At 45.9% G+C, this 18,664-nt stretch overlaps 1 protein-coding gene across 2 annotated transcripts in view; it reads left to right on the forward strand.

The window, feature by feature from the left end:
• The window catches only part of HEATR5A (HEAT repeat containing 5A), a 314,530-nt gene that overhangs the window by 72,110 nt on the left and 223,756 nt on the right, over positions 1-18,664 (forward strand). For both annotated transcript variants that reach the window (XM_078659395.1, XM_078659394.1), the window contains exons 10-13: positions 681-931; positions 7,064-7,175; positions 9,106-9,258; positions 10,759-10,858. In XM_078659395.1, the coding sequence (XP_078515521.1) occupies positions 681-931; positions 7,064-7,175; positions 9,106-9,258; positions 10,759-10,858 (616 nt within the window). The remainder of the gene's footprint in view (positions 1-680; positions 932-7,063; positions 7,176-9,105; positions 9,259-10,758; positions 10,859-18,664) is intronic.

Below are 18,664 nucleotides of genomic sequence, written 5' to 3' on the forward strand. Positions count from 1 at the left end.
AGGTGAAAACCATCCTTCTGGCCAAGATCTCCTGATCGTTATAGATGTTGGTTCAGAGACTCTGCATTGCTTTGTATCACTGCTCACCCTATCCCTTGGCACTATACTCTACTTGTTGGGGGCACTACTACGCTACTCTCTTACTACCGACCAAGATATGATACACGTTGGTTTACTGATCCACCTGTACACCTCTGTAGTGGGATCAATGACTTGTGCTGTCCTATATTACTTCCTTACCTGATTGTATATGGATTGGTTTTATGTATGTTTTTATTATCCATGTTATTACCATGTTATTGACCATTATACTGTTCCCATTATCTCTGTTGACTCCTACTGCCCCTACCCTGTCTTTGTGAAGCGCTCTGATATCTGTAAGGATCCTGTTCGCGCTATATAAAACTTTGAATAAATAAATAAATAAATAAGAATGATTTGCTGCAACTGAATGGCGGATTATGGCTCCTTTCTTAAGTGAAAAAGCTAACGTTTGAGTTGAATCTGTGAAGGGATGTTGTTCCAGGGCATAGGTGCTACCATGAAAATGCCTATTTTCTAGTCTTCATTTTGTACCTTTGCCTTTCCTGTCTGAAAAAATGACTACTTTTAGGACCTTTTCAGGAGGTTGATGTAGATATCTTGCCGCTGAGTGCCCAATGTCCTCATCTTTATTTCAGGAGTTTTGGACACAATCACTTCTGTCCTCCTACACCCCAGTGCCTCAGCCCGGTTGTCTGCAGCCTGGTGTTTGCGCTGCATCGCTGTGGCGCTACCGTCCTACATCTCGCCGCTTTTGGATCGCTGCATCGAGCGTCTGGGTGCATTGAAGTCTTCGCCCGAGGCTGTAGCTGGCTACAGTTGTGCAGTGGCTGCACTGCTTGGGGCTGTGAGGCACTGTCCTCTGGGAATACCTCATGGCAAAGGGAAGGTAAGTCTCACTGTGTGCTGATCTGCAACAAGGATACTTCTCTTTTCCATTTCTCACATTTTATCTTTAGGCATCATTTACTGAGGCACATACATGCCTTGGAATTGAAAGGGATCTTAAAGCAACCACTTTATTTTAAGGCAGCTTGCAGCTCAGGGTGTCACCTCGCTGCATTCACAGCTTGCTTGCTTTTTTCACCTCCATTGCTGGTTTTTCCCTCTGCTCTCAAGCTGTTTTTAATGTCTTTACTGATCCAATCCTTGACTGTTAGACTCCGTTAAATGTTTTATTTGTTTTTTCTTGTTGGCGAATAATATTTCAAGTCACCCTTGTATATACTTGTAGCCACCACCCATGCACAGTGTCAACACCAAATGGCGCACTCAAATACATCCTAACTCGTAAAGACCAGCAACCCCATAAAGTTTGTCTTGTAGTAGCATGTCTTGGCTTGGTAGCTTATCCGATAAGTGCGAACTTTGAGGTTAATGAATCCTTTACTAGCAGCTGTGTAAAGTTAGTGTCCTGAATAATAACAGGTTCCCCAAAGACCTTTTCATTATATATAATACCAAAAGCAATTGCTAGATTCATCCTGAACTTGCCCTTGTTTGATTCCGCCATTTGTAATCTGGAAGCATGGTGGAGTGTAGTAATTCCATTCTATTTACTTGAAAATAGTATTCTTGTGTAGCGAAGGAATATTGGTGGTGTGGTGGTACAAAATTACTGTTTCTCATGACATACTTGGCAGAGGAGAGAGATAGTTGTGCTACTTTCCCTCTTATGATTCTAAGGGTTTGCTTGTAGTGCATGGGGAACATTTGGAACTTTAAATTTGCCCTACAACAATTTCTCTTGCCATATTTTAGATTTTTTGTGCTGTTAATTTGCTGTTGTCTGCATTTGGTATAATTCAATGGTAGGTTTAATGAGTTCCTGTTTTGAATATTTCTAAGTTATCGTGCTGGATAATCAATAAAAGTAACCCTGGGTGGTGAGCTCCGCTCGCTGAGTTTGCAGAGTTTCCTGCACTCTGCGTTACGTGGAGCTCGCGGAGTTTCTGAAAAACTCCGCTTTGTGGAGCAGAGTGTTTTTCTTGCTCGTGTTCACCAGCGTCAAATGACACCCGAAATGCTCTCTTTTGTGGTAGTGTGGCCGAGCAATTAAGCCTATCGGAAGGTAGTGCTAAGCATTTATCGATCACACAAAGGCAGTAAGTGAGACACCAGACACACACTCAAAGAAATCTGACACCAATTTGTAAAAATAGCACATGATTTTATATGAATTTAGATAACAAGATAATCCGAAATCAGGCAAGTACTTTTCGAGTTACACATTTTTACAGTTTTCAAAAGTTGACAGTGCAATATTTGGGTGCAGTAATATTATCCTATGGGGGTAACACATGTACTGCATTCGGGCACTTAACAGCAACTTACGAGACTGTTCTCTGGAACTTAAGGTGGATATGGGGCAAGGTCCAAGGCCACACCAACCTCTCACCTCGGGAGGCTCTGGGGCATCCGGGTGCAGAGGTGTTACAGCGTAGAGTGTCACACTCACTTCAAGGGTGAGCAGTCCAGTCAGAAAGCTGGGATTGGGGGACCAGTCCGGGCGAACCCACGGGGGGGCGGGGGGTGGGGGGGGGGGGGGGCTAGACCCTTGAGTTGCTCGGGCACGTAGGGTTTGATCAACTTCTCGGGCTGTGGGGCTTAGGTGCGGTGGTGTCTTTTGGTGTCTGGTTTGGTGCAGGCATCGTTCACAGTTGGAGGTGGCCTACAGAAAGAGGCTGCTGGCAGCGACTGGAAGTCCAGTCTGGCCAAACCCAATGGTGGGCTCAGCTCTTGTGGGTCTCAGGACCCTGTGGGCACAGTCACCTCCCTAGGACTCGGTCTCTGGAGTGCGGGTGCAGGGGTGCTTTAAGGTGTCGGGTGGCATCGGTCGGGGACTGGTTTTTTGTCTTTGGTTCCTGCAGAAGGGGACAAACAGGCCAGCTGGGCCACTCTCTGTGGGGATCTCGTTGTCCCTGGAGGCCCTCGAAGTGCAGGTTGTTTTTCCTCTGCGTTGGTGTCCGGTCTGGCACGACAAGTCTTGGTTGCTGCAATGGGTCCAGTACCCCAGGTATTGGTGTTGTGCGGCTCCTGTCAGTCCTGGCTTCCCTACACTTGCAGGGAGGATGGATCTGACTGATGGTCAGTGTACCGGGTGTTGCTTCTTTGGTGTCTGCAACTGCAGGGGAGTACCACCTCTACTCCTAGGAAGTTTGAGGCAGTTGGCGGAGCACTTGTAGCCCTCCGGGTTTCTTGGAGTCTGCACAGCGGCAGGACGAGTCGTTTGATCCATGAGGGTCGGGTGCAGCAGGCAGGCTGGCAGGGTTGTCGCCAAGTCAATCATGCTCCTCCGTTCTCGGGTTTGTAGTCTTCTGTGTTCACTCCTTCTTTGTGTTTGTCAAAATCTGAAGTCCTGGTATCAGGGGGGTCTCCGAAATACTCATTTTATGGGCGTTAAGGAGAGTGAAGGGTAGTAGCTAATGTGCTACTTACACCTGGGCTCACTACACCCCCTAGATGATCACTTCCTTTGTACAGTAGGCATCACCCTTTCCCAGAATTCCTAATTCTACCACACACAAGATGGTGGAATTTCTAATTTGGTATTCACTTTAGGCTGTGCACTCTAGAGGTGTGTCCTGCCTGGCAGTGCAATATGCCTCTTGCTTGGCTAATGTTTCCACCTGTGCAAGGGAGTGGCATCTCCTCTGTCTGGGGAGGTCTTGGGTCGCATAGCAAAGACGGCAGAGGCCTTTGAAGCTTCCTGCCTAAATATACAGATTTCCCAGCCTTCTTAGATGAAGAGGTGTATACCAAACACCATAGGTTTCAGTAAAGCCATTATGTAGCTGGGTAGCTCGTTTTGACCAGTGCCCAGTACATATCTTAAAATGGCTTTCCTGCTCACTTGTAATATCTAGTGATAGAACCAGACATCACAGGGGCATAGCTGCTCATGCAGATATGTCCTCACATAAAATATAATGCACCCTGCCCTGGGGCTCATTAGCCTGCTCTAGGGCTGACTTACAAATATTAGATGCAGTGACTTTGGCATGACACACAGGAGTGTGTCATGTCATGTTTTCACTCATGCTTTGCATCATATCACGCAGCCTGCAATGGGAACCTTGTGGAATTTGTAAGTGGGTTCCTTATGGCAGCCCTTAGGGACCCTTTTTAGTAACCCCTCCCTAGGTACCTGAGGTAGCATTTTCTATTGTCGAACAAGTAGACTTAACCTTGTTTTAGGGCAGGAGCATTTGCACTGAGGTCTGGTTAGCAGGCCTCAGTGCAATGTCTGAGTCGAAATTCAGCATCTAGCAACTAATTAGAAGGCAGAAATTGGGGAATAACTGCAATAAAAACCTAGTTTCCTACACTTCCTACCATCCATCAGAGGGAGGCTGGAAGAAGTGCTCACAGACAACACCACCATGTGGTACTTCAACAAACGGGGCAAACCCCATGCCTAGAGGCATTGCGTCTCTGGAAGTGGCTGGAACACCAAGAGGTTTGTCTGATGGTACACAAACTGGTGAGATCTCTACACGCCAGGGCTGACAAAGTCGGCCGCCAATGCCTAGCAGATTATGAATAGCAGTTACGCCCGGTTGTTGCGCACAGTCGTTTTGGCAAATCGGGAGAACCCTGGCTCGATCTTTTCAGTACATCCAAGAATGTGCATATCAGCACTTTGGTGGGTCAGACTTTCCAACGCGTCTCTCGCTCACAGATGATTTCCGTCTAGAGTGGAACTCAGGACTCTAATACGCCATCCTGCCAATATCTCTTTGAACGGTCATCCTAGAGGCACCGTAAGGCAGAGCAGAAGACAACAGGCTCTCTCTGGATCGTGCTCTTCATTAACACCTGCTGTGCATTGGTCAGGAAGTAACGCTGGAAGTTTGCGGGCACATTCCACCAGGGTCGAGGCAGCTACTAATGCGTTGGCATTCGGGCACCTGCTCTGGATATATTTGGTTTGAAACAGTTCACAGACCCACCTCCTGCGAGGTGCTGTTTTGGTATCTATTCTAAAGGTAAGCAATTTGCGGTTGGAAGTATCATTCAGAAGAACAAGTTACATACCTTCGGCAACTCCTTCTGGTGGAGCCTCATTCTAATTTTGATTCATGATCGGCCTTCTCACTTGACCATTCTGTGGTGTGGCCTCTTTATAGCATCTAAAAGGTCCCTAGTAGGTATTCAGCGCAGTTACCAACATAGTGCGAAGATATAAGTGCTGCACTACAAATCCGGAACCCCAGACTGTTTTGATGATAGTGCTTCTTCAATGTCACAAAGTATAGCTAAATTCACTGATCTTGCTATTGCAAAGTACATTAAACTAGTACCAGAAATGTTTATGTTCGGCTGGACTTTGCTTACCCTGAATTTTTCCATGTGTGCATGTCATAGAATAGAGAAACTGACTGGCCTAAGAAATATATACTTTCTAAGGGTACACTAAGCAGATCTGCTTAAATATTCCACCGTTAGATCTGCCACCTGACCAACATGTATATAAAAGTTATTCCTATGTGCCCTTGACCTGACTAAGAGTTTTCTGGCCACAGATTCTGTAGAAGGGACCCAACCTGCCTGCTGTGCGGGTGTGTCGCGTTGCATGCTATGTGGCGCGTTGCATTATAGTAGAGCATCAAACATTACACATGGAATTACTAGCTTTCCAACTACAAATGACTGGTCTGAGAATCTGGAGGCTTGTCCCTAAGATGACGTATCGCAAAGAATCCATATTTTTTTTTTTTTTAAGTTTTACTCTATTCCATAAAAAGGTTTATATGCCAATTGTAAAGATTCTGGAACTAAGACAATGTCTAACTGCGTTATTGGCCTTACAGGTTTTGGGAAATGTAATTCCTTACATTGTCTCTGTTAAAAAAAGTATTAACTCTAGGAAAACTATGTGGAATATGGGCCCTGGTTATTAATCATGTTTGTAAACATTTGTGCATATTGCTACCTATATTTTGTACTCGCATTTTTTATTTGCATACACTTTTTAAATGTTTTTTTAAAAACTGCTTTTATGATTTTCATTTTAAATCTAATAAAGCTATATTTGACTGACACATGGAATGCTTCAAACATTGCACACTTTTTCCAACTCTAGCATTAGTTCAGAACTCTCGATAATGCAAAATATATTTCTCTAGTATACCCTACACTATGCCGATCTAACTACATCTTTAATATGTTGGAATGTTCTCATGCATCAAATGTGAACTGCTGTGCTTCTGTCTACTCTTAACTTTCCTTCCAAATATGACCATTCTTTATATGCCTCACTGCCTTCCAAATCTATCTGTTTTTGTCTATAATTGTACTTCATATACTTTTTAAATTTTGGTTCTCAAAATAATATTCATCAAACCACACTGATCACATCTGCACCATGAATATTTTTTAATTATTTTCTTTGATCTTATAACACACCTAAATTACATCTGTCCGATCAAGGGGTATAAATGTCGCATTTGACCTTAAGTCCTTCTCAAATCATCATCCACCTACTTGCACACACTTACCCTTAGCTTTACAAGTAAACAGTCGCAGTACAGATTGCAACCTTCTTGATTAACATCCCTGCGTGTGTGGACGGTGCTCCTTCTCTACAATGTCAACTGATTTGTGTTCGTTTTTTGCATCGGTGTTTTGATTCCCTGCTCACAGGTCTTGAGCCAGAGGCTTGGCAGTATTTGCTAGAAGCTCTTCTCACTCACTGACCGTAGCTACCAGGCTAGATCATTGTAGACGCTCCGCGGTGTGGAGACCACATTTCAATAAAGATGGAACGAGCAGGAGTAGTTCCATGAAGGCGTGTGCAATCTCATTCTACTTTCATCTGCATTATATGCTTTCGTCGATTACAGGGCTTGGCAAGAGATTGCCTTCCACACAAGAGATCCTAGTAAGGGAAGAGGGTAAAACATACATTAAAATAATGTGGAACAAGAAGAAAACGTGGACAACCTAGTTCTACTATACATTGAAATATGCAAAACTGGGATTTGTTGAGTTTATGCAGTATTCTGATATTTTCTAACAGGAGGTCTTGGCGTTAGCAGAAGATTTATTGCGGAGTGCGGCTCAAAATAATCGCATATCCATACAACGGACGCAGGCTGGGTGGCTCCTCATATCTGCTCTCATGACATTGGGTAAGTGACTTGGAGTTAATATCTGCTCTGTAAATGTAGATTCTTAAACTTTAGGAAGGCCTGACTTTATTGCATAAATTGAAGTTTTCATTTACTGGGTTAGACCTTCATACAAGTGCATGGGACGGGACTGGCCTTTTGAAACCCTGTGAGAATGAAGTGTTGTTCTCTGGCCCATGGGTGTTAACTCCTCAAAATGGCAGCTATAGCAAAGGAGCATCATGCACCTTTTGACCCCAACAGTGTCGTAGTCGTGATTCTTTGTCCCACACTAACCCATTAACCTCGTCCTCTTTGTGTCTGTGGGGTGAAGGGAAGGGCAGGGGTAGACACTACAACAATGAAGTGAGCCCTCACAGCCATGTTTATTTTTGGTTCCTGTCACTGCCTTTATTAGGCCTGGTCTTAGGGGTTGCACATGCTGTTCCAGTGGTACAAAAGGGCAAGCCAGGGGAAGCAGCGAACAGCTCTGATGATTCCTACTTTAAATCCATGCTGTAACCCGAACAGATTTTAGATCCTTCATATAGTGCCCAACTGCATATCTGTCTTCCTTGCTAGCCTGCCCTTATCAAAGGTGCCTGATGCTCTTGGCTCTGGATGGCTGGTACCGTGTGACTCTGGATGGACAATAGCATGCCTCATAACAGGTGTGGGAGGTGGTGTTTGATGACAAAGGGCCCCTAGCCCTTTGATATGAAAGGTCCCCCGGCCCTTTGGGGACTCTAGGTTCCCCGGCCCTTTGGGGACTCTAGGGCCCCCGGCCCTTTGGCGCTCTAGGGCCCTCGGCCCTTTGGCGCTCTAGGGCCCTCGGCCCTTTGGCGCTCTAGGGCCCTCAGCCCTTTGGCGCCCTAGGGCCCCCGGCCCTTTGGCGCACTAGGGCCTCCGGCCCCTTGGCACTCTAGGGCCCCCGTCCCTTTGGCGCTCTAGGGCCCCCATTCTCTTGCCACTAAAAGGTCTTAGTTGGTTGACTGCGACTATAGGATTCTGACTCATTGCCATGAGGCTTTTGGTGGTTCACATCTGAGGCTCCAGGTTCCTGACACAGGTGGCCCTGACTGGCTCATGATCTGTGGTTGGCTGTGAAATCCTTCTGCCACATGAGCTGACCTTGGTTGGTTGTACAAGGCTGTTGACGATCTGGGGATTGATTGATTGATTGATTGGCTGGCACTCCGAGTACCATCCATCTTGCACTCAGCATAGACATTTTATGCTCTTGGTAGGGGGGGGGGGGCAATCACCCGGTTGGTGTTGTGATAAAAGCTCTTGGATTGCTCAGAACCCTGAAGGTTAATGCTTCTGTTCTCCTAGCCCTTTAAAATTGAGATCTGGCTGGTTGAAGCCCTTGGGCCTAGCCGATTGGTGCTCTTGGGCACACAAGTGTGATTTGGAGGTCTGAATACGCTGATGTTGTTGACCATTTGGATCCCACAGATGGAGGACCTGCCAGGTTCCACTGAAGGGACTTCCACGCTGCCACCCACGGATCTAATAGCTGCGCTTGGGCATTTAACTGGCCATTTCTCTAGTAGTTAGCTGCATCTGTGGTTGGTTTAATCAACTTTTCATTGAGAAATTTACCCACTTTCAACCTGCTCTGCTTGTGCTTGTGGTTTGTATTAAAATGCGCTAGATTAAAATGTTTGAATTCATCTTAACTTCTTGCAGTTGGTCTGTGGTCAGTCCGTTCCAGCATGCATTTGTTCACTGAGCATCACAGGGAGCAAACCTGTGCCATTTGGTAGTAGGCCCACCGGTTCTTCAGACCTTAGACATTTGGCTGTCAGAAGCTGCCAGTGATCAGGTGCTGAAGTTCATGTTTATTGTTAAAGACTCTTGTCTGAATACTGTCAAGCTTCTGACGTCTCCCTGCTCTTCGATTGTCCAGTTAATGCCTGATAGACTCCATTTCCATGCAATGTTACAGGTTCTCCTGTGGTTCAGCACCATCTCGGAAGGGTGCTGCTTCTTTGGAGGTGCGTCTTTCCACAGTCGGCCAAGGACCTGGAGACCGAGAGAAGCCGTGGAGACTCCTTTACCTGGCAGGTGACGCTGGAAGGGCGTGCTGGAGCGCTCTGTGGTGAGTGTTGGGAATGACTCTCTATGTTGGTGTTCATTCTTTTTTGGTGTGTCAGTTGCTTACGATCCTCTTGGTCTGAATGATGACTGAAATGGGGATATGGAAAACCACTCCTAAATAGATGAGGCTCAGTCAGTGCTAATGGTTCTCTTTTCCCTGTGTTGGATAGATAAGGGATAGACGAGGGAGCGGCGACAGCCTTCTTTGTCATGGGCAGGTAGGAGATGAGCTGGGGGTAAGAGACAACCTTTTTTAGGTTAAGTAGGAGATCAGCCAGTTGTGAAAGACTGGAGACTGGCGCGGGATCCCCCTTTCTGTGGGTTTGAGGGAGATGAGGCAGAAGTGGAGGAGAATGTCCTGCTCAAAGAGAGTCATAGGGGCCCTTGAGAGTGACCCCTCCGCCCCCAGTCCCTTCTCTCAGTTGGCAAGAGAGGTCTAAAATGAGCAATAGTGGGTGGTTAGAGGAAATATTAAGACAAAGGCTCCCCGATTTCCGTTTTTACTGATTTGTACAGGTAAATACAGGCAGCAAACAAGTAGTTTCCCTGTCTGTATTTATTTTTGAAAGTGGAAAAATACAGAAAATTGTCCTCCTTTAAAGTGACTCTCCATGGCGTCCTTCATGAGGTACACAGATACCGAGGCACACAAAAAGCAGTCCATAAAGAATATGGGTCAATGACCAAGGCAAAATGAATCGAAGAGTAACCAAAGAGCTGAAAAATCATAAGTAGGAAGTCCTATCAAGTACTGGGCTCCTTGTGTAGATGCTTACAGCACATCTTGTGATCTAGATCTCTGTAACTGCGTATGTTCTCCGAGTCCGCACCACTGTTGGCAAAACCATGTGGATGTCCTCGCCTTGAAAAAGTCCATAGGACGAAACACGTGTCGGTTGCCAGCTTGTTGCATCACATTGAAGGAAATTGGGAAATAAACAGAAAGTAAAACTTGGAATAGACTACTTTTGATTGTTGCTATGGTCCTTGACCCGTAGACTTTATGGACTGCTTTTTGTGTGCCTCGGTATCTGTGTATACGTATCTCTCTAGAGAGTTTTATTTCTAGATTGTTTCCTCCTAGGTGGTAGGAGGATTATTGCCTTGAGAGCACCACAACATACCGTTCATTTTAATACGCTATTATCCGGCCATTATTGTAGGTAGATGTGCATCCGCAAAGGGCATTGCATCCTGTGCGGTTGTGTGTAGAATAGATGTATTTAATGTTAATAATTAGGGTTTTGTTTTATTTGGCTGCTTTATTTGCTAAAACGAGACTTGTCAAAACATCTGGGTCTGTAAATGATTTCTAGGTTAAGAGAAGGCGTCGCAAGTCCGAAATATCGCCAGTGCAATTTACTGTCCGTGTTTGAGGCTTTCCATGGTATGGACTTCTGCTTTGTGTCAATCTCTCAGTTCTCTTCACTTGAAATGCTGCCCCCAAAGTTAGTCCCTCCTCCCTTGCTGCTACTCTAAACTGGTTTCCATTTGTTTTCAGCGATCAGAAGCTTCCTGCTCTACTGTGGAGATCTTCTTAATGACAATGTGCTCCAGAAACTGTTGCCTCCCCTGCCCTCTGCCATTGAGATACTAACACAGTAAGTTCTGGGTCATGAAGTTATATGGCCTGTCTAGGTGTCCCTTGTTGATGTTGACTGTTGGCCTCTTTTGTCCTTGCTTGGAAAGATGGAAAGGAGGCATTGAATGTCTTTCAAGAGGGAAAATATGAACCAATTCTACTTTTTTTGCATGAGTCAATATATCAATCAGATGGTCTGATTAGGGATAGTTATTCAATAAAGCTGACTCACTCTGTATCCTGACCAACAGAGAAATAGGAAGACCTCGGGCTTCACGAAAATAAATGGCTATCTGGGTGCCAGTTTGCTTTTTCTCTAGAGTTCTTCTTTTTATAAAAAATGTGTTTATTGGTTTACATCACAGCCATATATACAGAAAAATGGACGACACTTTCCAGATTGAGCAAAAAAAATATCTTGGCAAACATTAGAATAGATTACACATTATATAATACTTTCACTTTCTGTACGTCTACGCATCTCTAGTTCCACCATTGGGGACACGCAAAGATCTCCACGATTCTTATTCCAATGTGAGCTTTCCGATCCCATTTTTTGGGGCACCTCCTAGCTAGGAAGACATCCGTCTCCGCCAACATGCATCTTTCTAGATCCTTTGCCCACATTGTAACGAGCGGCGTGCTTGCTCCCCACCCACCCTCTCGCTAGCTCCCTCTTGACCAGCGTGTACCCTAGCGTTGTGAATTGCTGTTCTACTTCCGTGAGGTCAGTTGCCTCCAAATATTTAACAAAACCCATTCGTGGCGTCAACCCTACCTCTTTACTCAAGGCTATCTGCATGTGTTCCGAAGCCCCCTCCCGGAGGATACGTATCTCTGGGTTGCTCCACAGAGTATGATCAAATGTGGCCTGTTGTCCGCATCCCCTCAGACAAAGGTCGTCCGGTCTATAACCTATTTTTGCTAAGGTCTTTCCTGTCATATATGATCGGTGAAGTATCCTGAGCTGGATCAGCCTGAATTTAAGTGTGATGGCCGCTTCTCGAGGGGACATGAGAGCCGCCTGCCAGTCCTCGCCACTAATTAGGCCTAAGTCAACGTGCCACCGCTCCCTGAGCCTTGAAAAAGTATCGGGGAGGTTATTGCACAGCTTTTTATATGCGAGAGATCTTGCTTTCGAACTCAAGGGCCCATCTAACAACCTATCCTCCAGTGATGATGATTCCGGCATGTCCGCAAGGGACTGAAAGGCTGCCAGAATCGTGTGTGTGATTTGCAAATATCTATATATTTCTCCCTGAGCCAGGTGGTATTGGCCCTGCAGGTCCCCAAATGAAAGTATAGCACCCTTTTTGACCAGGTCTTTCACTGCTGAGATACCTATAAGGTCCCACTTGTCAAACCCGGGCTGGTAGCACAGCATACCCAATTTCTGTGTAGTCCACAGCGGCGTTACCTTTGAGAGAATGCCAGCACAGCCCAAAACGAGAATTCACTGTACGCCAGATCTCTAATGTATGCTCAGTAGGTCCAAAGAAATCCCCCTTATTTTTCCTGTCACTAGTGTACAGGGCCCCCAAGTAACCGGAACAATCAGTTTGGTAACGATCAAGAGCATATGCAGGGTCACCCGGGGGATGATATATCCAATGGTTAACTGTCACCAATTGTGCCGCCCAGTAATAGAGTTGCAGGTCGGGGAGCGCAATGCCTCCATCGTACCAGCTTTTTGTCAGTTTCTTCAGTGCCACCCTGGGGGCCTTCCCATCCCACAGCAGCGTGCAGACCTCACCCTCAACCGCTTTAAAATATGAGTCCGGAACTCTGTGTGGGCAGTTGTGGAGAATGTACAAGAAGCAAGGGAGGGCCAGCATCTTAAAGAGTGCAGCGCGACCCAGCAGTGAAAGCGGCATGGACCTCCAGTGTTTCACATCCGCGCGCAGTCTAGCTAGTGCGGGGGGCTAGGTTGGAGCTGTAAAAGAGATCTCTATCTGAAGTGACAAACACCCCCAAATATCGAAACCCTTCCTCCGCCACCACTATGATGCAGCCAGCCACAAGTCTGGGGACCTGGCCCCACATCATAAACAATATGGACTTGTGCCAGTTGATCGCATACCCGGAATACTTGCCAAAGTTTGTGAAGATGTCAAGCACCACACTAATTGATTTGTACTGGGAAACTAGGTATAGCAGTATGTCGTCCGCATATAAGAATATACGGTCTTCCACACTGTCCGCCCAGTGCATTCCTCGGACCATCACATCTTGGCGTACCCAGGCCGCAAGGGGCTTTAGTAAAAGGGAGAAAATCAGCGGGGGCAGCGGGCATCCCTGTCTAATACCCCTGTTTAACCTGAATGTCCGGGACGTGTGGCTATTCACCCTCACTTGTCCCAAAACATGTCAGTGTATAGCAGCCTAACCCAGGCTATATACTTGGGGCCCAGTCCCACCCTTTCCAGATCTTCGAACAGGTAAGGCCATTCTATGGAATCAAAGGCCATTGAAGCGTCGAGAGACAACTGCACTGCATCCTCCTCTATTTATTTCCTACGAGTCATTACGTTATGTAGGCGCCTTAGATTAAGGGCCGTATTCCTTCCTGGCATAAACGCAGATTGATCTGCATGGATTAATGATGCGATCACCATCACCAGCCTATTGGCCAGGACTTTCGCCAATACTTTTGCCTCCACATTAATCAGCTAGATTGGCCTCTAGGAGCTGCAGCTATCTGCCGGTTAGCCCGACTTGTGAATTACTACAATGGTGGCTAATCGTTAATCTACTGGTAGCCGACCTGCCTCCAGGCTCTCCTCATACATGGCTTTTAAATGCGGTTCAGTGCGAGAGGCAGTGGCTTTTAGAAACTCAACCGGGATGCCATTAGGCCCCATTGCTTTCCCAGATTTAATCTGTCCTATGGCCTTGCTAATTTCTTCATTCGAGAGATCTCCATCCAGAGTCTCCCTTTCCGCCCCTGAAAGGACCGTATGTTGCTATCTCTGAGGAGCTGGCGTGAATCCTCAGCCGTGTAATGAGTCGAGGGGAATACACCTTTTCCAGGTGGTCAGCGAATTCCTCCGCTATTTCCCGTGGATGTGTCATGGTGTCACCTCCTGGCTTTGTCAACTTATGTACCCATCTTGTTCCCTGTTCTCACCTCTCCAACCAAGCTAATGTCCTGCCTGCCCTGTCTCCCATTTCATATATTCTGTGCTGAGTGTTGCGATACTTAGCCATCATGTGTTCCCTAGTTTTGATCCGATATTTAGTTTGCTTCATTAAAAGCCTATGGCCGGTGTCTGGCGATGGATCCTGTGCATATTCCTGCTCTAAGTCAAGAAAGTCCTTCTCCACCTGTATCAGAAGCTCGCGTTTTTTGGCGATGTATCCCGTCGTCAAAGATAAAGCCTGCCCTTTCAGAACCACCTTATATGCTTCCCAAATTATCTGAGTGGAGCCAACCAAGCCCACATTTTCAGTGAAGTAGTTCTCCGTTTGTGTGGGGAGTTCCTCTCTAATGTCCGGTATATGTAAGAGCAATGGGTTAAGAACGAAGGTGGTGCGTGCCTGGCGTTCCCAGTGTGTATATTCTACCCAGACTGGGGAATGGTCCGATATGCCCCAAGGTAGAACTCTAGACTTGACAAAATTTCCCAACGAGGACAAGTATGACCGGAAATAGTCAATACGCGATAAGCTTTGGTGCACGTTAGAAAAAAATTTGAATAACTTGTCTGTGGGCTGGGGTGCCCGACCTATATCCGTCAAACCCAGAGTGCCTTCGTAAAGTCAGCCATTAACACATTAGATTTTGCTTTTGACCTCGGTGGATGGCAATCAACGGTGTCATCTTGTGTCATATTTGTAGTCCCCTTCCACCCCCCCCCCCCCCCCCCCACCCTTGATTAATGTGCCATCTCGGAGTCCCGTCAGCCTACTTCCAGGATCTTCAAAAGCTGCCTTGCCCAGGGCGGGTGGTAGATAAATTGAGAGTATATTGATATTCCTACCATCCCGCTGGGCCTCCGCTCCCGCGAACCTTCCCCCCGGATCTGTCCATGTCTTGTGTTCTCTAGAGTTCTTGAGAGTTACACCTTCCCTTTGCTCGGCTCTCCTCAAGGGAGCTGGCACAGGTTAATTAATTCCCCGCTTGATCCCTTGGCTGAGACTCTCACCTTAAGTGCGTTCTAAAATCCCCAGGTGACAGTAATCGGAATGCTGCAAACTGTGGCGGTGAGAACCGTAGGATTTTTACATAGTGCTGCTTATGTACGTTGTCCCTCTTCAGCAGGAGGGTTGATATAGAACAGTCTTGCTGATTGTGAAATGGCTGCCTGGTTAAAGGGGGCTCCTGAGAACATTGCAGGATATTGATACTTCCTTTAAGTGCTAGAGGTTTTGGAAGGATCTATTCTTATTTATTTACCTTTGTTTGCTTATTTGTTTATTCCCATTGATCCCAGTGCTGCATCCAGCGTTTTGTGGTGCTATGCATCGAGTCCATTTAGGTACAGGCAGGAATGAATAATGAATCATTCAAAACATTGTCCAAGATTGGGAAATAGATGCGAAAGAACGGAAAGGATGCCTATTTATAACTGTGCATCCTAATCGTCTTAATTCAACACACTGTGAACCCTCATGGGTAGCTTATTATAATCGGTCAGTAGGTTTGTCAAGGGGTATATGTTGTTTTTGTTTACCATTAAAATGTAAAACATGCTACTTTGAGTTCTTCGCCTTCATCCTGGTGCTAGAGCTCTTGGTTGGAGAAGGTGCAGATCTTTTAAACAGGATGGTTCAGTCCTTGAGTTGACCGTTAGCAGCTAGAGAAGTGTCTCTTACTTTGGTGTTCCTGCCATCTCACTTGAGTGGTAACTTCTGCTGTCGTGGGCTGGAGTAAAACTCTCCTGCACACGATTCCATCCCTATTTGAATTCACATGGCAGTGACAGGGGGGTTTGGGATAGTGGCGATCTTAACCACGCATACCCCCTTACCACTCATACTTTTATAATGTTGGGTATTAAGGATATTCCTAATCCACATTTATGAACTTAAAATATTTTAATGAGGCTCCGAATTCTATAATGGACTTTAATTAACACTTATGTTTCCGGAGACTCCTGCAGACGTCCTTTGTGCACATGAGCGATGATCCTTCTCTTTTGTTCTATGAATCCAGGTCCAGCTATCCCAGATGTTTCTCCTGCACACATTTACCTCACTATTATTCAAGTACCAGTATCAGTAGCTTTTAATGCATTTTCCGACCTCTTGACTGTCTGGTTCAGTCTTGTTTTTACGCAGAGAGGATATACATTTGCAATCACTATGTACATCCTAGGTCCATCTTGAGGTGGAGAAGGTTTTCTCCCTGTTGGCAAAGTTTCTCCAAAGTTGGCAGAATCAATGCCTGCTGCTCCATTGGGTTCTTCGACTGGCTCCTCTTAGATGGAGCCTCGACACTGTATTCTTGCATTCGCCTGCCTCCTCTATGGTTCTCCCGGGTTGAGTCCTCTTCTGCCGATCCTTAAAGTCTGCATGATGTCCAGTGTGGTCAGCTGGTAGAGTTAGCAATAAACCTGCAGGGATTGAAGACTAGAAAGGTTCCCTTTCTACTCCACAAACCATGCAATATTATCTTGATGAGAGATCTGTTTGTTTACAACCGGGTGCCTTTGTCAAACCTGTCCTGTCAGTATTTTACCTAGACCAGCTTCTCTGTAGCCCATGTTTTGATCATAGAACTCCCCTAAGTGGTCTTGTGCAAAGAAAACTCTCCCAGTATTGTATCCCATTCCTTGGGTGTCAACTTTAAAAACACTTGAAGCTGAATCTTTCATCTTTTTCGGTTACCATTCTGCTCACAATTACAACACAAAAAATAGCAATTTCCTACAACCCTAAGAAAATCTCTTCTCAAATGAATTAAGACCACATTCACAAAACGTCACTGGATGGGGACTAGCCAGTATAAACCTTTGGTCTAAAAAAAAACCTGGGGGGTTTAGGATAAAATTCAAAAACAGCGTTGTACTAAATGCTTAGTTTTTTCAGCTACACAAATTTGGAGTTGCCTCCTGTAAGCTACCACCATGCGCCATTGGGTGACAATCCCACAAGCTCCTGCTTCTCATCACGTCAGGATATTGACCTACGCATACAAAGCCCTGCACAACGAAGGACCAGCAGACATCAACAAACACATGATCTTCCACCAACCGACCAGATACCTACGATAAATGTAAATGTAGGTATATGTAGGTATACTTGTAAAGCGCACTATCACCTTTCAGGCATCCCGGCGCTGTATACCGTTGTGGAACCCTTCCTGGCTTTCCCTGTGAGGCGCCCACTCCTGGGCACCTCCAAGGTGAGGCCAGGCATCCCAGCCCCGTTGGGGCCGTTGTGGAGGCTAAGCAAGCTATTGCTCAGAGTTGCAGAGTGGGACCCTTGATTAGAGTAGGCACCGAGGCGAGAATTATCGAGTACGTGGACATTGAGCCCAAGACCCTGCCGCGTCGGGAATTGAACCCAGGTACCGGGCCAGCCCTCTGCATCAGGGACTGCCGCTTCTAACCAGTGAGCCACACTTCTCCACTTCACGATCCGCCTCCTGTATCCTCTCAGACACCCCTTGAATTCACCAAAGCAACAGCAAAGGACGATCCTTCTCAATCCTGGCTGCCAAAGCTTGGAACGACCTTCCCCTGTACCCCAGGACAGTCATCACTTCAGCAATTCTGGAACGTACTTGAGACCTGACTGTTGGAATGAACCGATCACCACAAAGCAGTTAGCAACTGCAGCTCCTTGAAACCCTTACAAGTGATTTGATGCGCTTTATAAAATACCTGATTACAGTTGAGTATCCTCGGCAGAGCTCCTTATTGCTGATGGAACCGTCAGAAGTTACTACTAAAAAATTACTTGACCCTCAGTCAGTATTCCATCAAACTACGGGGAAGGGGTGCAACACATTCATGCCCCTGCAGCGACACCCTGCAAACCGTGTATGGCAAGCCCTCAAGAACCTAAAGTGCTCACATATAATAAAAAAAACAACAACAAAAAATGAGAATGGTGACAAAAATACATGTAGCTGTCCAGACCCTGGAGCGTGGTTAAAAGCAAAATTGCATGTTCGGACCAGCAATTATGAAAGAATGTTCTGCTCAGTCAGCAGTTGTAACTTCAGCCTTGGCTATGTGAAAAGGTGTTGCCCCACAAGCTTATTTCTTTTACCAGCAAATGAAAAGCTTGTGAGTCCCAAGGGAAGGGTTCTTTGAAGAAGGCAAGGTTGACACTTTGCCATATAAATTTGCCATCTGAAATTGCTTGCTTCAATTTAGAAAGTTGGCTGTTTGTTGACTAATAAGAATTTAGTCTCCTAACCTCGCCTTCAACATTGCAAGTACTTCCCACTTGTATATCGCTAAAGGAGAAGTTGTTGTGCAAGAACTACAACTGACAAGAATTGACTCAATCACACCTGCCTTGCTATATGGCCTCTGTGGTCTGTATCGGCATACATGCATTACCAAGAACCCCATCTTTCAATCAATAATTTGTGCTTTATGAGAACATATTCTAATTCTTACATCATGTGATGGTGTCAATATTGGGTTGGGATTACTTAGATTTTCTTGTATGCTAAAAAACAAAACTACTTTTTTGGACCAGAACCCCTTCCCACCTCTGCTCAAAAGTAAATTCACTTCTTTTTTGGGGAGGTGGGTGTTTCCTAGTCCTGCTTTCAAACAGAAATAGACAACAGCTGTTGCCTCGATTTCTAGGTCTAGCAGTGACAATCTATCAATCCTGGTCTGGTCTCTCGTGAGACTTCATCTGG

The sequence above is a fragment of the Lissotriton helveticus genome, chromosome 9 (assembly GCF_964261635.1).
Source record: "Lissotriton helveticus chromosome 9, aLisHel1.1, whole genome shotgun sequence".
Classification (NCBI taxonomy): domain Eukaryota; kingdom Metazoa; phylum Chordata; class Amphibia; order Caudata; family Salamandridae; genus Lissotriton; species Lissotriton helveticus.